Source organism: Mobula hypostoma, chromosome 2, assembly GCF_963921235.1.
Source record: "Mobula hypostoma chromosome 2, sMobHyp1.1, whole genome shotgun sequence".
In the NCBI taxonomy this organism is placed as follows: domain Eukaryota; kingdom Metazoa; phylum Chordata; class Chondrichthyes; order Myliobatiformes; family Myliobatidae; genus Mobula; species Mobula hypostoma.
This window is the reverse complement of record NC_086098.1, coordinates 133,847,143-133,866,770: the sequence shown is the minus strand read 5'-3', so window position 1 is coordinate 133,866,770 and position 19,628 is coordinate 133,847,143. Positions and strand designations below refer to the sequence as shown.

The 19,628-nt window shown below is 42.7% G+C and overlaps 1 protein-coding gene across 3 annotated transcripts in view; it reads right to left on the bottom strand.

The window, feature by feature from the left end:
* The window catches only part of anapc1 (anaphase promoting complex subunit 1), a 243,904-nt gene that overhangs the window by 107,055 nt on the left and 117,221 nt on the right, over positions 1-19,628 (bottom strand). For all 3 annotated transcript variants that reach the window (XM_063040702.1, XM_063040703.1, XM_063040704.1), the window contains one exon: positions 17,610-17,728. In XM_063040702.1, the coding sequence (XP_062896772.1) occupies positions 17,610-17,728 (119 nt within the window). The remainder of the gene's footprint in view (positions 1-17,609; positions 17,729-19,628) is intronic.

Below are 19,628 nucleotides of genomic sequence, written 5' to 3'. Positions count from 1 at the left end.
GTGTATATTCTCATGCTTTCATCAGTGAGTTTAATCTGGAATTCCCAATGCAACACAACTTCACACTGAGTTCTGTATTGCCAGCATCTCAAAGGGAATTATAGAAGGACAATAAATGTTACCCTTGCCAATGATGCTCACCTACCATTTGAAAATCCTTCACAAAATTCCAAAAGAATGAAAAACTGGGCCAAGATATTCAGATACCAGAGTATGTTAGCCGATGGTTTGAAGATCAACTTTTATAGAATGAAGGTGACCGAGAAATTCACTGCTCTGAACTTCTAATTTCCTATGCTAATTAACAATGAGGCTCATTCTGCTCTTTGGTAACTAACTTGTAATCACAAATTGTCAGACCAGAACACATAGGAGCACAATTAATCCATTCAGCCTATTAAGCCTGCTCCACCATTCCATCATGGCCAATTTATTATCCCTCATAATTCCATTCTCCCCGTAACCTTTGACATGCTGGTTAGTCATGAACTTATCAACCTCCACCTTCAATACACTCAATGACTTGACCTCCACAGCAGTCGGTGGCAATAAAATTTCACAGATTCCCCACCGTCTGGCTAAATAAATTCCACCTCATCCCTGTTGTAAATGGACGTCCCTCTATTCTGAGGCTGTGTTTCTGGTCCAAGACTCCCCCAATATAGGAAACATTCTCTCCATATCCGCTCAATCTTGGCCTTTCAATATTCGATATGTTTCAATGAGACCCCTCTAATTCTTCTAAACTTCAGTAAGTGCAGGCCCAAAGCCATCAGATGCCCCTCATACATTAACCCTTTCACTCAGGAATCATTCTTGTTAACCTCCCATGGACCATCTTGAATGTCAGCACAAAACTTCCTTTATATTTCATCTGTTCTCTTCTTATGGCTTTTTGAGTTGCCTTGTGTTGGTTTTTTAAAAAAATTCCCAATCCTCTAAGTTCCTACTAATTTTTGCTATAATACATGCTCCCTCCTTTACTTTCATGCTGTTTTTGCCTTCCCTTGTCAGCCATGGTTGTGTCATTCTTCCTTTAGAATACTTCTTCATACTTGGGATGTATCTACCCTGCGCCTTCGGAACAGCTCCCAGAAACACCAGCCATTGCTGTTCTGCCGCCGCCACTGCTGGTGTCCCCTTCCAATCAACTTTGGCCAGCTCCTCTCACATGCCTCTGTAATTCTCTTTACTCCACTTAATACTGATGCATCTGATTTTAGCTTCTCACTCTCAAACTGCATGGTGAATTCTATCATATTACGATCAATGTCTCCTCAGGGTTCCTTTACCTTAAGCTCCCTAATCAAATCTGCTTCATTACACAACACCCAATCCAGAAAAGCTAATCCTTAAGTGGGCTCAACCATAAGCTCTTCTCTTAAGCATTCTACAACTTCCATTTCTTGGGACCCAGCATCAGCCTGATTCTCCCAATCTATGTAAATACAGGTGTCTCCCGCTTTTCAAACGGTTCGCTTTATGAAACCTCGCTGTTACAAAAGACCTACATTAGTTCCCTGTTTTTGCTAACAGAAGGTGTTTTCACTGTTACGAAAAAAGCAGCACGTGATAAAAGGCAGCACGTGCCTCGAGCAGCCAAGCGCTTCCCCCGGAACAGCATTCTAGCCGGCATTGTGTCGTCTCTGATCTGGGTCAACATTTACGTGCCGGGCGGCACATAATTAATTAGCTTGTTTATTTCGGCTTTTTTCTTAAAGATGTGCTGGGTGCGTCCCGGCTACCGCTGCATTCTCCGCGGATTTGTATCGGTCAGCGGCCCGGAGGATAGGGTCCACTGCACCACCCCAATCTCCGACGACTCAGCCTAACACACCATCATCAGTGTGCTCGGCGCTGTCCGAATTCCGGTAAGTGATACTACACTGTACATACATTATTTCTACTTTATAAAGGCTGTGTATTTTTATGCGTTATTTGGTATGATTTGGCAGCTTCATAGCTTAAAGGTTACTGGACAGAGTGTTACTGCCAAGAGCGCTTGCGCCGTGTTTCTGCTGAGAGAATTTGCTTGAGATTTTCGTTACGGAGAACAGTGCGGCAATGATTGTGGAAAAGTATTTCTACTTTATATAGGCTGTGTATTTATCATATCATTCCTGCTTTTACTATGTGTTACTGTTATTTTAGGTTTTATGTGTTATTTGTGTTATTTATGTGTTTATTTATTCATGTGTTATTTGACATTTATTATACATCAGTCACTGAAAGCAAGCATGCAGGTACAGCAGGCAGTGAAGAAAGCTAATGGCATGCTGGCCTTCATAACAAGGGGAATTGAGTATAAGAGTGAAGAGGTCCTTCTGCAGCTGTACAGGGCCCTGGTGAGACCACACCTGGAGTACTGTGTGCAGTTTTGGTCTCCAAATTTGAGGAAGGACATTCTTGCTATTGAGGGAGTGCAGCGTAGGTTCACAAGGTTAATTCCCGGGATGGTGGGACTGTCATATGTCGAAAGATTGAAGCAACTGGGCTTGTATACTCTGGAATTTAGAAGGCTGAGAGGGGATCTTATTGAAACATATAAGATTATTAAGGGATTGGACACACTGGAGGCAGGAAGCATGTTCCCACTGATGGGTGAGTCCAGAACCAGAGGCCACAGTTTAAGAATAAGGGGTAGGCCATTTAGAACGGAGTTGAGGGAAAACTTTTTCACCCAGAGAGTGGTGGATGTATGGAATGCTCTGCCCCAGAAGGCTGTGGAGGCCAAGTCTCTGGATGCTTTCAAGAAAGAGATGGATAGAGCTCTTAAAGATAGCAGAATCAAAGGTTATGGGGATAAGGCAGGAACTGGATACTGATTGTGGATGATCAGCCATGATCACAGTGAATGGCGGTGCTGGCTCAAAGGGCCGAATAGCCTACTCCAGCACCTATTGTCTTTTGTCTATTTGGTAGGTTATTTTTTGGGTCTGCGAACTCTCACAAATTTTTCCCATATAAATAAATGGTAATTGCTTCTTCGCTTTACGACATTCCGGCTTACGAACCGTTTGATAGGAACGCTCTACCTTCGGATGGCGGAAGAAACGTGTATTGAAATCCCCCTTGATTATCGTAATATTGCTCTTTTTGAATGCCTTTTCTATCTCCCGTTTGCTACTGTTCAGAGGCCTGTATGTAACTCCCATCGGGATCTTTTTACCCTTGCAGTTTCTCAACTCTACCTACAAGGATTCTACATCTTCCAATCCTATAGCACCACTTTCTAAGGATTTGATTTGATTTTTTACCAACAGACCCACCCCATTCCCTCTGCCTACCTGCCCATACATTCGATACAATATGTATCGTTAGATGATAAGCTCCTAACTATGATCTTTCAGTCATGACTCAGTGATGTCTATAACATCATACCTGATAAATATAACCTGCTTTATTCTATATACTGTTTGCATTTAAATATAACACCTTCAGTCCTGCATTCATCGCCCATTTAAAACAGAGATATGGAGACATTTCCTTAGCCAGAGAGTGGTGAATTTATGGAATTTATTACCACAGGCAGCGATGGAGACCAGGTTGTTGGGTGTATATAAGGCAGAGCTTGATAGGTTCTTGATTGGACACGGCATCAAAGGTTACGGGGAGAAGCCTGAGGAATGGGGCTAAGGAGGGGGAAAAAGGATCAGCCATGATTGAACTGCGGAGCAGACTTGATGGGCAAAATGGCCTAATTCTGTCCCTATGTCTTATGGCCTTATCCCTGACCCTGGCAACCAGAAGGCAACATACCATCCAGGTGTTTCTTTCACATCCACAGAATCCTCTGTCTGCTCCTCTAACTGTGGAAGACCCTATCACTCCTGCACTCCTCTTCTCCTGCTTTCCCTTCAGTCAGAGACCTGGTTGCTGTGGCTCCCCCCTAGTTAGTTGTCCCCCCAATAGTATCTAAAGTGGTATACTTATTATTGAAGGGTACAGCCACAAGGATACTCAGCACTGTCTGCCTATCCCCTTTCCCTCTCCTGATATCCACACAGGTACCTGCCTCCTCCAACTAGCTCCTATCTATCATCTCCTCATTCTCCCACACAAGCCGAAGGTCATCCAGCTCCAGCTCCAGTTCCTCAACACAGTCTCTAAGGAGCTGCAGCTCGATGCACTTCATGCAGATGTAGTTATCAAGGAGACTGGAGGTCTCCCAGAGTTCCCACATCTCACACGAAGAACATGCCACTAATCCTGGATCCATTCTCACCGCATAGCCATGTGCTAACAGACAAAGAAGGAGAAAAAAAAATTATAAAACTACTGACAGCTTCTGGCTGTTCTCATCCAAGCCTGTTGAGCCAAAGCCTGACCACTTTAACACTGTCCACTCCAACAATGGCCGCTCTGCTTACACATTGCTTCTCTTTTACTTGTCTTTGCGAGGTGCCTAATAGACTGTGATGATTACAGGCTGCTGAAAAGTCCCAAAAAGACCTGGACCCTTTAAACCTTGTACTGCCTCAGCCAAAAGATCAACTACTCGCGATGATTGTAGCCCGCCGAAAAGGGCAGAATTGGGCAGAGTACAGGCCTGCTATGTATGCCTGCAACTTGCCTAATGGCTCTGAGGAGTTTCGACTGTGATCAAATGAACCCAGAGTCCATGAAACTGTGATCAGTCCAGTACACTGTCAGCTACTGGAATTATATCAGCCAAGTTGGGCTCATTTGACCTGGAAACCTCGATCCTATCTATTCCTTCCTTCTACTTAAAACTATCTTGTTTAACCTCTCTTTTCCAGTTCTGACCTAAAATATTAACACTGTTTTTGTTTTCCCCACAGAGATGCTGGCTGACTTGCTGAGTGTTTCCATCTTTTTCTGTTTTTATCTTAGATAATTGCAGCAGTTTAGAAAAATCACCAGTACAAAGTGTGTAAAGATTCTTAATTATACTTCAATTATATTTAACATAAGTATAATTAGTGACAGAAAGTGCTTTATATTATCTAAGTACAACATGAACAGTTAGAATCAATATGGAACACATTAAATATCTGAAGTACACCACTAGTATAATTATATTAGCTCTTTGCTCTACAAATTTTGGAAGCCAGAAAGGAATCATACCCAAAAGGATGCAATGAAATAATGCAGTGATAGTTGTAACAAGACAATATGCAATAATCCTAATCAAATCCCTGGAATCTACAGCACAACTGGTCTTTAATTTAGCATAAACATCACAAGACCATCTATCATAAGAATTGATAATATGAGAATTGGAAAATTCTGAATAGTGCAAAAAACTTGATATTTGTGCAAGAGGTTGAAGAAAGTGACAAAATCAGAGAAAGTTTTACTGCAATAGATTTAAACTTTGTACTCTGACAATACATGGCCATTGTGTAAACCGTGAGCAATCTGTCAGGATGGTCAGACTCAGTACAACAGAAATAATACATTAAAATCTGCAGTAACTGCTCTTCACATAATGAAATAGATGCTGAGAGCAGAAACTATTCATTTAGGACTTCTGACTTGGTTATAGCACTCTTTGTGCTTCTTGCTTTAATCTGGATTGGCCACAATCCCAGATTGTTGAAAACCACAGTCACCCATTTGGTAGGAGTCCTTGTTAAATTGAGCCAACAGCTGCTGACTGTGGTCGAATGATTCTCCTGACAAGTGATTGTGAAAATGGTGGCTTCGTGACTCACTGCTGCAGCTTGACCATGTGATCCAGGGTGACAGTCAAAGCAATGCTGGTGCTCAGGGGAATCCAGCAGCTTTTAGATGAGACACTTCATCGCTATCCTATTTCTCTTCTCAGGTGGCATAAGGCCATAAGATACAGGAAAAGAATGAGGCCATTTGGCACACTGTGTCTCTTCTGCCATTTAAACATAACTGACTATTTTTCAACCATCTTCTCCTGACTTTTCACTGTAAACCTTAACCTCTCAATCAATGAAGAACCTATCAATCTCTGCCTTAAACTCCCCAGGAAACTGACCTCCTCAGCCCTCTGTAGCAATGTATTCCACCAATTCAACACCCTCTGGTTAAAAACATTCCTCCTCAACTCACTTCCTAAGAGACATCTCATATTCTGAGGCTGTCTCCTTGAACTTTAGACTCTCCTATGTCTCATAAAAGATGTCTGCTATTCTAGCTAATATTTATCCCCCATGCAGTACTATTCATCATAACTTTGGTCACATACCTGAGGGCTTACTGAGAATGACATTGATGCCCCAGTTTCAACATTACTTACAAAAACAAAAAAATAGGAGCATGACTAGGCCACAGAACCCCTCAAACTTGCCCTCCCATTCAAAATGATCATGGTCTTAGGCCTTATCTCCTCTTCTGTGCCAGATCCCTGCATTCCTCAAATCCATAATCTTTCAAATATCTATCTACTTCCTCATTAAATGCCCCCAATGATTCAGCCTACACAGATCCCTGAGTCAGAGAGTTCTAGAGTTTCATTACAATCTGCAAAAGGTGGTGTAAATGACAGTATCCTAACTTCATCCCGTTATCAGAGATTCACGAACTGGCAGAAACTCCTCATAATATCCCCAAAGGATCTTACATATTTCTGTAGGATTGCCTAAACTCCAAACTCTGTAGATCCAATTTCTTTAGACCATAAGACCATACGATATAGGAAAAGAATTAGGCCATTTGGCCTATCGAGTCTACTCCCACAGTTCTTCATGGCTGATCCAGTTTTCCTCTCAGCCCAGTCTCTTGCCTTCTCCCCTTATCCCTTCATGTCCTGACCAATCAAGAATCTATCAATCTCTGCCTTAAATATACATAAAGATGGCCTTCACTGCTGCCTGTGGCAAAGAATTCCACAGATTCACCACTCACTGGCTAAAGAAATTCCTCTTCATCTCTGTTCTAAAAGGACGCCACTCTATTTTGAGGCTGTGTCCTCTGGTCTTAGACTCTCCCACCAAATGAAACATTTGCCCCACATCCACTCTATCAAGGCCTTTCACCATTCAATAGGTTTTAATGAGGTCACCCCTCATTCTTCTGAATGCTTGTACATACAGGCCCAGAGCCATCCAATGCTCTTCAGATTACGAGCCATTCAATCCTGGAATCATTTCCATGAACCCCCTTTGAATCCACTCCAGTTTCAGCACATCCTTTCTCAGATAGGGGCCCAAACCTGCTCACAATACTCTAAATCAGGCCTTACCAGTGCTTTATAAAGTTTCAATATTACATACTTGCTTTTATATTCTAGTCCTTTTGAAATGAATGCTAACATTGCATTTGCCTTCCTCACCACAGGCTCAATCTACAAATTAACCTTTAGGGAATCCTGTACAAGGACTCCCAAATCTCCTTGCACCTCAGTTTTTTGTATTTTCTATCCATTTAGAAAATAGGCAACCCTTTCATTTCTCCTAGCAAAATGCATGACCATACACTTTCTGACATTGTATTCCATCTGCCATTTATTTACCCATTCTCTTAATCCGTCTAAGTCCTCCTCTACTTCCTCAAAACTACCTGCCCCTCCACCTATCCTCTTATCTTTGGCAAACTTTGCAACAAAACCATCAATTCCATCATCTACATCACTGACACATCACGTAAAAAGAATCGGTCCTAGCACAGACCCCTGTGGAACACCACTAGTCAGTGGCAGCCAGTCAGAAAAGGCTCCCTTTATTCCCACTCTTTGACTCCTGCCAATCAGCCACTGTACCCTGAAATCACACCCTTAACCATCGACTCCAACACCTTGCTGACCACTGAGGTTCAGACTAACAGGTCTATAGTTTCCTTTCTTCTGCCTCTCTCTGTCCTTGAAGAGTGGAGTGACATTTGAAAATTTCAGTCTTCTGGACCCATTCTAGAATCTAGTGATTCTTGAAAGATCATCACTAATGCCTCCACGATCTCTCCGCCACCTTTTTCAGAACTCTGGGGTGTACACCATCGCATCCAAGTGACTTATCTACTTTCAGTTTCCCAAGAACCTTCTCTCTAGTTATGGTAACTTCACACACTTCATGTACCCTGGCACCTGGAATTTCCACCATCCTGCTAGTGTCTTCCACAGTGAAGACTGACGGAAAATACTTATTCAGTTCATCTGCTATTTTGTGGTCCTCCATTACTATGTCCTCCACATCATTTTCCAGCAATCTGATATTCACTCCCATTTCTCTTTTACACTTTTATGTGTCTGAAGAAACTTTTGGTATCCTCTTTAACATTATAGGCTTGCTTACTTTCGTATTCCATCCTTACCTTCTTGATGGCTTTTTTAGTTGCCTTCTGTTGCTTTTTAAAAGCTTCCCAATCTTCTAACTTCCCACTAATTTTTGCTCTATTTTATGCCCTCTCTTTAGCTTTTATGTAGGCTTTGCCATGGTTGTGTTACCTTTTTTATAGAATACTTCTTCCTCTTTGGGATGTATTTTTCATGTGCCTTCTGAATTGCTTCCAGAAATTCCAGCCATTGCTGCTCTGCCGTCATACCTGCCAGTGCTCATTTCCAAACTGATTCTGGTCAACTCCTCTGTCATGCTTCTGTAATTCTCTTTACTCCACAGTATTACTGATACATCTGACTTTAGCATCTCCTTCTCAAATTTCAGGGTGAATTTGATCAAATTATGATCACTTATCCCTAAGGGTTCTTTTACCTTAAGCTGTCTAATCAATTCTGGTTTATTGCACAACACCCAATCCATCTTGTAGGCACTCGAGAAATTCTCCTTCCTGAAATCCAGTGCCAACCTGATTTTTCCAATCTACCTGCATATTGAAGTCCCCCATGACTATTGTAACATTGCCCACAATAGAGTGCTCACCTTCTCATCCCAAGAATTAGTTGAGTGAACCTCTTTTGGACTGGCTCTAATACCAGTACCACAACAGTGAATTAAAAATAAAAGTATGTTGTTGTCTATCAAGTCTGGATGTCCTGAGCAAGCGGATGGAACTGCACAAATACAACTTCTCTCTCGTGTTGTTAGACTATGACTGTGACCATTGCTGGACCATCACTATTACTTACTTCAGTAGTTGTAATGCTTGGGAAGGGAAGTCACATAAGTAAAGCAAAACAAATTAAGGTTCAACACACACAAAATGCTGGAGGAACTTGGGCAGCATCCATGGAGGGAAATGAACAGTTGCTGTTTCGTGCGAAGACCTTTCATAAGGTTCTGTTCCGTCTTCCAAACTCAAATACTTTACAGGATTTTCCTGAATTATATAAAAGAGCATGTTCTGGAAGGGATGGTGATGTTTTAAGCAGCACTGGTGAAGAGGCAGAAAGCAAAAGCAGAGCCGAGCATTAGGGAACACTTTGAGTTGGTGGACTGGACCGTGTTTTTTTAAATATAATTTTTATTGAGTTTTCAAACATGATTACATGGAATAATATCTAGCCTCTCCCCTCCCCCCTGATATATACCCCTACCTGAAAGAAAGAAAAGAAAAAGGAAAAAAAAGAACTGGACCGTGTTGAAGTATTTGCCCGTTGACCTAAATGAATATCCTACATTCATCAGTGACTTCATAAGGACATGTATGGATGAATGTGTACCTATATAAGTATCCTGAGTCCTCTCCATCAGAAACCCTGGATGAACCAGGGAATTCGCGATCTGCTGAGGGCTAGATCTGCGGCATTTTGGGCTGGTAACCTAGAGTCGTATAAGAAATCCAGGTATGACCTCCAGAACATCACTACAAGCACAAAGACGTGACTTTGGACTATACTTTAATCACAGATGGGACACTTGACATCTGTGGCAGGGCTTGCACAATGTAACTTCCTACAAGGTTCAATCAGGTAGCATAAGTGGCAACAACTCATCACTCCCATATGAGCTCAATGCCTTTTACATGCGCTTTGATAGGGAGAACGATGAAATATCTATCCAAATCCCCACATCTCTGGATAGAACATAGAATAGTACAACACAGTACAGGCCCTTCGGCCCACAATGTTATGCCGACCCTCAAACCCTGCCTCCCATATAAGCCCCCACCTTAAATTCCTCCATATACCTGTCTAGTAGTCTCTTAAACTTCACTAGTGTATCTGCCTCCACCACTGACTCAGGCAGTGCATTCCACGCACCAACCACTCTCGGAGTAAAAAACCTTCCTCTAATATCCCCCTTGAACTTCCCACCCCTTACCTTAAAGCCATTTCTTCTTGTATTGAGCAGTGGTGCCCTGGGGAAGAGGCACTGGCTATCCACTTTATCTATTCCTCTTACTATCTTGTACACCTCTATCATGTCTCCTCTCATCCTCCTTCTCTCCAAAGAGTAAAGCCCTAGCTCCCTTAATCTCTGATCATAATGCATACTTTCTAAACCATGCAGCATCCTGGTAAATCTCCTCTGTACTCTTACCAATACTTCCACATCCTTCCTATAGTGAGGTGACCAGAACTGGACACAGTACTCCAAGTGTGGCCTAACCAGAGTTTTATAGAGCTGCATCATTACATCGCAGCTCTTAAACTCTATCCCTCGACTTATGAAAGCTAACACCCCATAAGCTTTCTTAACTACCCTATCCACCTGTGAGGCAACTTTCAGGGATCTGTGGACATGTACCCCGAGATCCCTCTGCTCCTCCACACTACCAAGTATCCTGTCATTTACCTTGTACTCTGCCTTGGAGTTTGTCCTTCCAAAGTGTACCACCTCACACTTCTCCGGGTTAAACTCCATCTGCCACTTCTCAGCGCACTCCTGCATCTTATCAATGTCTCTCTGCAATCTTTGACAATCCTCTACACTATCTGCACCACCACCAACCTTTGTGTCGTCTGCAAACTTGCCAACCCACCCTTCTACCACCCACATCCAGGTCATTAATAAAAATCACGAAAAGTAGAGGTCCCAGAACAGATCCTTGTGGGACACCACTAGTCACAATCCTCCAATCTGAATGTACTCCCTCCACCACCACCCTCTGCCTACTGCAGGCAAGCCAATTCTGAATCCACCTGGCTAAACTTCCCTGGATCCCATGCCTTCTGACTTTCTGAATAAGCCTAGAGTGTGGAACCTTGTCAAATGCCTTACCAAATCCATGTAGATCATATCCACTGTACTACCCTCATCTATATGCCTGGTCACCTCCTCAAAGAACTCTATCAGGCTTGTTAGACACGATCTGCCCTTCACTAAGCCATGCTGACTGTCCCTGATCAGACCATGATTCTCTAAATGCCTATAGATGCTATCTCTAAGAATCTTTTCCAACAGCTTTCCCACCACAGACGTAAGGCTCACTGGTCTATAATTACCCGGACTATGCCTACTACCTTTTTTGAACAAGGGGACAACATTCGCCTCCCTCCAATCCTCCGGTACCATTCCCGTGGACAATGAGGACATAAAGATCCTAGCCAGAGGCTCAGCAATCTCTTCTCTCGCCTCGTGGAGCAGCCTGGGGAATATTCCATCAGGCCCCGGGGACTTATCTGTCCTAATGTATTTTAACAACTCCAACACCTCCTCTCCCTTAATATCAACATGCCCCAGAATCTATAATTCCAGTCTCCAAAGCCAAATTCGGAGCATCCTTCAAGAGGCTGAATCCTTGAACGGTGCCTGGTCCTGGCTGAGCGCTAGAGATCTGTGTGGACCACCTGGCTGGAGTATCTATAGAGGTACTCAACCCCTTGCCTCTGCGGTCTGAGGTTTCCACCTGCTTCAGAAGCCAGCTACCTATTGTACAGGTGCGCAGAAGAGTGTAGTGGCCTGCCTCAATGACTACCATCTGGTAGTGCTCACATCAACTGTACGAAGTGCTCCAAGAGGTTGGTTATGGTGCAGGACAACTCCTGCCTCAGAGATGACCTGAATCCCCTCCAATTTGCCTACTGCCACAACAGGTCAAGAGCCGATGTGACTTCTTCATTCTGCTCGGGACCATCTGATCAACTCATACATCAGGCTGCCATTCATAGTCTACAGTTTGACGTCTGACATAATCATCTCATCAAAACTCATCATCAAGTACCAAGACCCAAGCCTTTTGGATATTTGGCTTCATCATCTTCTGACCTCAGCCAGTGAGGGCTGGTATCAACATTTCCTCCTCACGAACAATGAGCACAGGTGCACCTCAGGATTGCATGCTTCAACACCTGCTTTATACTCTGTACACTCACGATTATGTGGGTAAGCGCAGCTCCAAATTCGCGGATGACACTGCTACTATTGGATGAATGATAGGCGTTGGTGAGTCAGCTTACCTGAGCGAGGTAGGTTACTAAGTTGAGGGTAAATCAAGCTCTTGCTGAATGTCAGCAAAACTACAGAACTGATTGATGACTTCCGGAGGGAAAAGGTGGTCAAAAATGCACCAGCTTACATTGGGGGATTAAAGGTGGTGACAGCCATCAGCTTTAAGTTCTTGGGTGTTAACATATGAAATGACATGGATGTAATGATAAGGAAAGCACACCAAAGTATTTAACTTCTTAGGAGGTTAAGAAGGCTTGGCTTGGCATTGAATACTCCAACAAACTTTGACAGATGCACTGTTGAAAGCATCATGAGTGGCTGCATCAAGGTCTGGTACAACATTTCGAATGTGCAGGAACACAAGAGAGTAGTGGGCTCTGCCCAGTACATCACAAGCACATCCTTCCCCACCCTTGCGAATCTACAGGAGGTGCTGCCACAAGGCGGCAACATCTGGGCCATTCCAAATCTTTGCAGCTACAATTGGGCAAGTGGCAAAGAATCATAAGTCCCCCATCACCAGCATGGAGAAGAGCTACTTCTGTTCAACCATTTTGTTCTTGAACCACCCACTAAAGCACTAATCATAATTACATGCACATAAGAGATTCTGCAGATGTTGGAAATCTTGAGCCAACACACAAAAAATGCTGGAACTGAGCAAGTCAGGCAGCATTTACGGAGGGAAATAAACAGTTGACGTTTTGGGCCGAGGCCCTTCCTCAGCACTAGAAAAGGAGGAGGCAGAAAACACAATAAGAAGATGGAGAGCGGAATTTTATCAACACTATAACTACCCTAATCACTTTGCACTAAAATGGACTTGGCATTTTTTTTGTTAATCGTGCTTTTTCTTATAAAAATAGCGAACAATTTATGTTCTGCTTGTGAATACTGCTGCAACCAAGTATTTCATTGAACATGTGAATACATGTCCTTGTGCATATGATGATAACAATGTCTTTCATTATCACTTGACACCACAAGGCACTACTTCAATGTGAAGGAGCATGATAACCAACTTATGCAGAGGAAGCTCTCACAAGTAGAAAATGACATTGACCAGATAAATTGGGAGGGTGGGGTTTATTGGACATTTCTTTAAAAAGAAAAAAAATAATCTGAGGATTATTCTCCTGCTATTCCTTGAGATAATTTCAGAAGAATTGGTTCTCTTAACAGGATAGAGGTGTCCTGGGATTTACATCTGAAACAAATTTTTGATTTCTGTAGGACCCTTAAAGATTATGCTTCTCCTCAAGATATTTAATCTCTTTACTCCAGACCTGGTACCAATGCCCAGGTGTTTCACTCTCCCTCCCATCCACAGACATAACATATTTACCACATTCATCACTCCTGCCAGCTATTTTCTGCAATGTTATAGAGGCATAGAGCACCACAGCACCAAAACAGGTCCTTTGGCCCATACAAAGTCTGTGTCTAGTCTCAGTGACCCGCATCCGGACCAGAATTCTCCATACCGCTCCCATGCATGTATTTATCTAAACTTCTCATTCATGTTACAATTGAAACTGCACCCACCATTTCCACTGGCAGCTCATTTTCCACACTTGAATCAACCTCTAAGTGAAGAAGTTCCCCCTCGTGTTCCCTTTAGGTACTCCACCATTCACCCTTAACCTATTAACTCTAGTTGTCTCACCCAACCTCAGTGCCAAAACACCTGCTTTTGTATTACCCTATTCATACCCCTCATAATTTTGTACATCTCTATCCTCTCATTTTCCTACAAGTAACTCAGGTCCTCAAGTCCTGTCAACATCCTGGTAAATCTTTCCTGTACTCTTTCAATCTTATTGATGTATTTTCTGTAGGTACAAACGTAGGTGACCAGAAGAAGAAAGCCCTTAACTCCGAGTGGAGTCATCGGGACACCATTGTGATGACATTATTTTTTTTAGCAGGCTTTCTTATTTTTACAAGGCCGAGTTGCTAGCTCGACGCTCAACCCAGCATGGATGGAAAGCATGCAAGGGAGCCGGCTGAATTCGAACTCGGGAGCCTTCGCTCCGAAGTCCAGCGCTGATGCCATTACGCCACCAGCCGGCTTAAGTGACCAGAACTGTACACAATATTCCAAATTTGGCCTCATCAATGTCGGCACATCTTCAACATAACATCCCAACTCTTGTACTCAAACCTTTGATTTATGAAAGGCCATTGTGTCAATTGCTCTCTTTATGACCTTATCTACCGGTGACAATACTTTCAAGGAATTATGGATCTCTGTGGTACCACACTTCTCAGTGGCCTATCATTCACTGTGTCTGTCCACTCAAAGTGCAACATCTCACACTTGTCTGCATTAAATTCCATCTGCTAATTTTCCAGCTGGTCCAGATCTAGCTGCAGGCTTTGAAAGCCTTCTTTGCTGTCCACTACGCCCCCAATGTTGATGTCATCTGCAAAATTGCTGATCCAGTTCACCACATTGTCATTTATATTAATAATTTGGATGATAAACAATAATGGACCCAGCATCAATGCCTAAGGCACACCAGCAGTCACAGGTCTCCAGTCGGAGAAGCAGTCACAGGTCTCCAGTTGGAGAGGCAGTCATTTACTACCATGCCCTGGCTTCTTTCACTAGGCCAATGTTGAATCCTGTTTACTGCTTCACCCAGAATGTCAAGTAACTGATCGTTCTGGACCAGCCTCCTATGTTTGACCTTATCAAAGCCTTGCTGAAGTCCATGTACTGTCTTTCCTTCATCAACCTCCTCTAGATTGGTTTTTCATAACCTACCACACACAAAGCCACGTTGACTATCCTGATCAGGTCCTGTCTATGAAATGCTGTCCCTCTAGCATTTTCTGTGTGTTACTCTGTCTATTCAAATACTGACACATCTTGTCCCTTAGAATACCTTCCAATAATTTACACACTATTGGTGTTTGGATTGCTAGCCTACAATTTCTCAATTTATTCCTAGAGCCCTTATTGAACAATGGAACAGCAATAGCTATCCTCCAGTCCTCTGGCACCTCACCCGTGCATGGGGACATTTAAGTACCTAGGCCAGGGTCCCTGCAATTTTTACACTATATTTCCGAAATACTTTCCTCAAAAAGGGAAATAATTAAGTAATTCAAATCGATTGCAGCTACTTGCATTACAATTCTGAAGTACAATGCCAGATCCATTTATTAAAAAAAACTATCACTTTTTTTAGAACTGGTTTATGAGAAAAGAGCTAATAACAATGGTACTGCAAGCATTTGCTTTGCACACTTCAGAGACCACAGAAGGAAGTTTGCACATTTATCATAAGTTAAATTGCAGTTTTCGAAGATTGCTCTAATTGTTAATCTATGTCCTTCCTGCTCTCTTGTGCCATGAAACTTTGGTCACTGGGCCATTGTGGTATTAAATTTTACATGAAACTTCAGTCTTTCAATAACTTTTAGAAGGGCACAAAGCATCGCAGCTCTGCAAATTTCAGCGTTCAGCTTTAATCCACATTCACACATTTATCTCTATTCAAAGCAGGAGTTGATAAGCAGTGATTAGAAGCAGGAAACTGATTTCACCCTCAGCAAACTGCAGTGACACTTAACCAGAGTAGCTGCTGCTGCACAAACTGAGGGTCAGCTTAGCTACCTGCTGCGAAGACATTCAAAATATCTATCCTGGCATGAATCTAGAGCTAGTCCTTAATTCCTTTATACTTCATGCTAGAGATGCTTTTATAAACTGCTTTGGATTAATCTTTTTGTTTCATTGTGCTTATGCAAGTCCAATAAAATTAACTCTTATTTGCCTTTGGGGCAATCTCCTTATTGCAGAGAACAAATGGTAAAATACTAAATCCAATGTGGAGACTACCTCAAACACTCTATAGGATAGACAGGAAGAAAAATATCTACGAGGCATATGAACCAACCCAAGCTACCAATCTTCTCTTTCATTTCAATCAACTTACATTTACATAGTGCCCTTAATGAAACAAAACATCACCAGGGATTTCACAAAAGCATCATCAAAGAAAAATTGATCCAGAATCATAAAGATATATTGAGATAGGTGGTGAAAATATTAGTCAGTGCACCAGGTTCTGAGTATCTTATCACAAGAGCAAGATGTAGAAAGATTTAAGATAAATTTCCAAAACTTGGGGCCGAGGCAACTGAAGATCTGGGTGGCAAGATTGCAGAAATGGAAATCAGGCAGATGCAAGGAGTCAGACTGGAAGAACGTCAAGATCTCAGAGGATTGAGATGATTGCAGAAATGGGATGGGATGGATTTCATGAAAGCATTTCAATGTGACATTTAGAATTTTAAACTCAAACCAGTGTTAGACTGGGAACCAACATTGATCGATAAAACCAGAAAATGCTGGTAACACTCAGCAGGTCAGGTAGCATCTGTGGTCAGAGAAGCAAAGTCACTGGGCCAAAGACCCTTCATCAAAACTTAAGTATATAGAAAACAGGGAGACATAAGAGACACCAGATGCTGGAATCTGCATCAACAAACAAAACTCCTCCAGGAACTCTGTGGCTTGGGCAGCAACTAGGAAGGTATATGGATTGGGAGGGAAAACTTTGACTGTCTATTTCCCTCCATAGATGCTCTTTGGCCCATTGAGTTCTTCCATCTACCTGTGTATTGCGTAGAGAAAACAAGTTAGTTTTAAGTTGCAGATGGGATGGGGTAGGATGATGTGGACAAACAGGAATACCTTTGATAGGATGAGTTGCCATGGAAATAAAGCTGCTGAGGAAGAACAGGAAATGTTAGGAAAACTCAGTTAACACAGCATCTGTGGAAAGAGCCAGAATTAATGTTCCGCGCCAATAAACACAGGAGTGGTCTATGAGTGGGATCACTGGCCTTCTCACTGCATTTAGGTCTTGTGCATGAAATGACCAGAACAAAATCCCCAGTGACCAAAATATAGCCTGACTGAAACATTTCACGGGATCAGTTTGATAATGCAGATTGTAATCAGCTGAACTGAACAATAATATTGCTCCTAAATGTTTAACTATATTCACTCACTTAAACATAGACCTATTCACAGTTCATCTGATTAAACGTTGTTGGTATTTGGTTACAGACTTTAAAGAGGAAAGGTTTTCTCTGCAGCCTCCCCACACTATGTTCTGAGATGAGATTGCCCAAACCTTTTCGTAGAAACATCTCCAACCGCAGTGAGGGCTACTTTCAGTATTAGTCCAGTCCAAATCCTGATGAATATGGCACTCGAAGTTTTTCTGTGAAGTGGCAAATGGGTTTCCAGACCACAATCTGTTACAGTATGCAGGACTAGCTGACTGCTAGAAAGAACTTTAATTTGACAATGAAGGTAACGATTTGAAAAACATTGCACTTTGAAAGTGTTTACTTGAAAATACATACCAGTGAGATTCAACTTTGGAATAGGAAGTGGCTCAGTTGGTACTGGATGGTAGGAGAAGAGCGTGAACATCCCTCTTCCTGGAGGGAGCGCCATAGTTCGTTGACAGAGCTGTAACAACCTGTAAAAAACAACTAGATTAGAGAATCTACGATAGTGGGAAACAAACAGCGGGATTTAACAAGGTATTTAGTATTCACATACAGGACACGATGACATCATCATTGTACATACTCATAGATTCATTTAGAATTTTCTGCCAGCCAGGGCTTCAGAGCAACCAGTTGACATTGGTATTTATTGCACCTCATTAATCATCCTCCCAACATTTAGTGCACCAAATCCTATTGTTATATTTCTTTTTTATCCTCATGTACACATCTAACCTTACTTACATCTTTGTTAGTGTAGCCCCCCCGGCCATCCTCAGGGTCGCTCGGCTCGCTGTCGCCTAGGGAAACAGCCTCGGCCCCGGCAAACTGGGTAATTCGTTTGTGTGGATGCTGTGTGAGGTACCCCACCCCGCCCAAATAACAGACAATACACCAGATGCAATTAAATGATTTACAGTTTATAGATATTACTGGAACTATATAATTAAAAGAGAATAAAATATAAAAGGAAAATAAAAGGCGCCACACTTATCAAAGTTCAATCTCTTCGTGCACAAAAACCGTTGGAGCTCAAGGACCTTCTTCTTCACCCTGCGACCCCCCAGGACCACCTCGACCGGCCGCCTGGGACCGGCAACGGTGGTCGACCAGACGCTCCACACGAGTCCGTCTCCGTGCCGAACGTCCTGCTCGGGGTCCGACCCCGTTAGCAGACTCACAGCACCTGGTCCATCCTCTGTCTCGCTCTCCCGCCTTCTCCCCAAAACCCCGCGCATACAGTGTCTTTAAATACACCAAAACCATAACAATTATCCCCATTGGTTAATAGCACTCTCTTATCACACTCTAAAGCAAAAACAAACTGCTAGCGCAAACTTTCTCAGCGTTTAACACAACAAAGCCGCATTCCCCAGATTAACATAACAAAGACGCCATTTTAATTAGCCTCTGCAGTAACATAAAAGTCGAAACCCCCTTACATTAGAAACGCAAGAGACTGCAGACATTGGAATCTGGAACAACAAACCATCTGTTCAACCTGCTGAGTTCCTCCTGCTCCATCTTTATTAGTACTTTTACGTTTATTTCTTATTTAGGCTCAGGCATAAAGTTTCCACATTCCCCACATCCTCTGGAGGTGCCTGGTTAGTGTTGCTCAGGATGGTGGTGGAAACAGACATGCTGGTGTTTATAAGGAACTTCAGCACATTGACAGACAGGAAATAAAGGGATATAGATCACATGTAGGCAGGTAGTTTGATTTAATTTGGCAATATAGTCAGCACAGACATTATGGCTGAAATGAAATCATCTTCCTGTGATGTACTGTTCTACGTTTTATGTAAGATTTTCATGATTTCTTTATTTATTATTTATTGTTCTTAACATCAACAAGAGCAGGGACCTGATTGTGGACTTCAGGAAGGGGAATTTGGGAGAACACACATCAGTTCTCATTGACGGGAATTCTCAGCAATGGAAAGGGTGAGTAGGATGGGTTTCCTGGGTGTCACATCTCAGCGAATCCAGTATATTGACGCAATCACAAATAAGGCACACCAGCAGCTTCACTTTGTGAGGAGCTTGAGTCTCTCGCTGAAGACTCCAGCAAATTTTCACAGCATCCTGACTGGTTGCATCACAGCCCGGGAAGGAAGCTGCAATGCACAGGACCACAAGAGGCTACAGAGGGTTTAGACTCAGCTAGTTCCATCATAGGCACAGCCTCCCTACCACCTAGGGCACCTTCAAGAGATTTTCTTGCTCCAGTTCTGATTCAGTAACTGTTTGTTTATGGCCCCTAGATTTTGATACCCCAACACAGCAACCAATCAGTTCTGATGAAGGGTCTTTGACCTGGCACATTCACTGTTTCTCATTCCACTAGTGCTCTCTGATCTGTTTTTA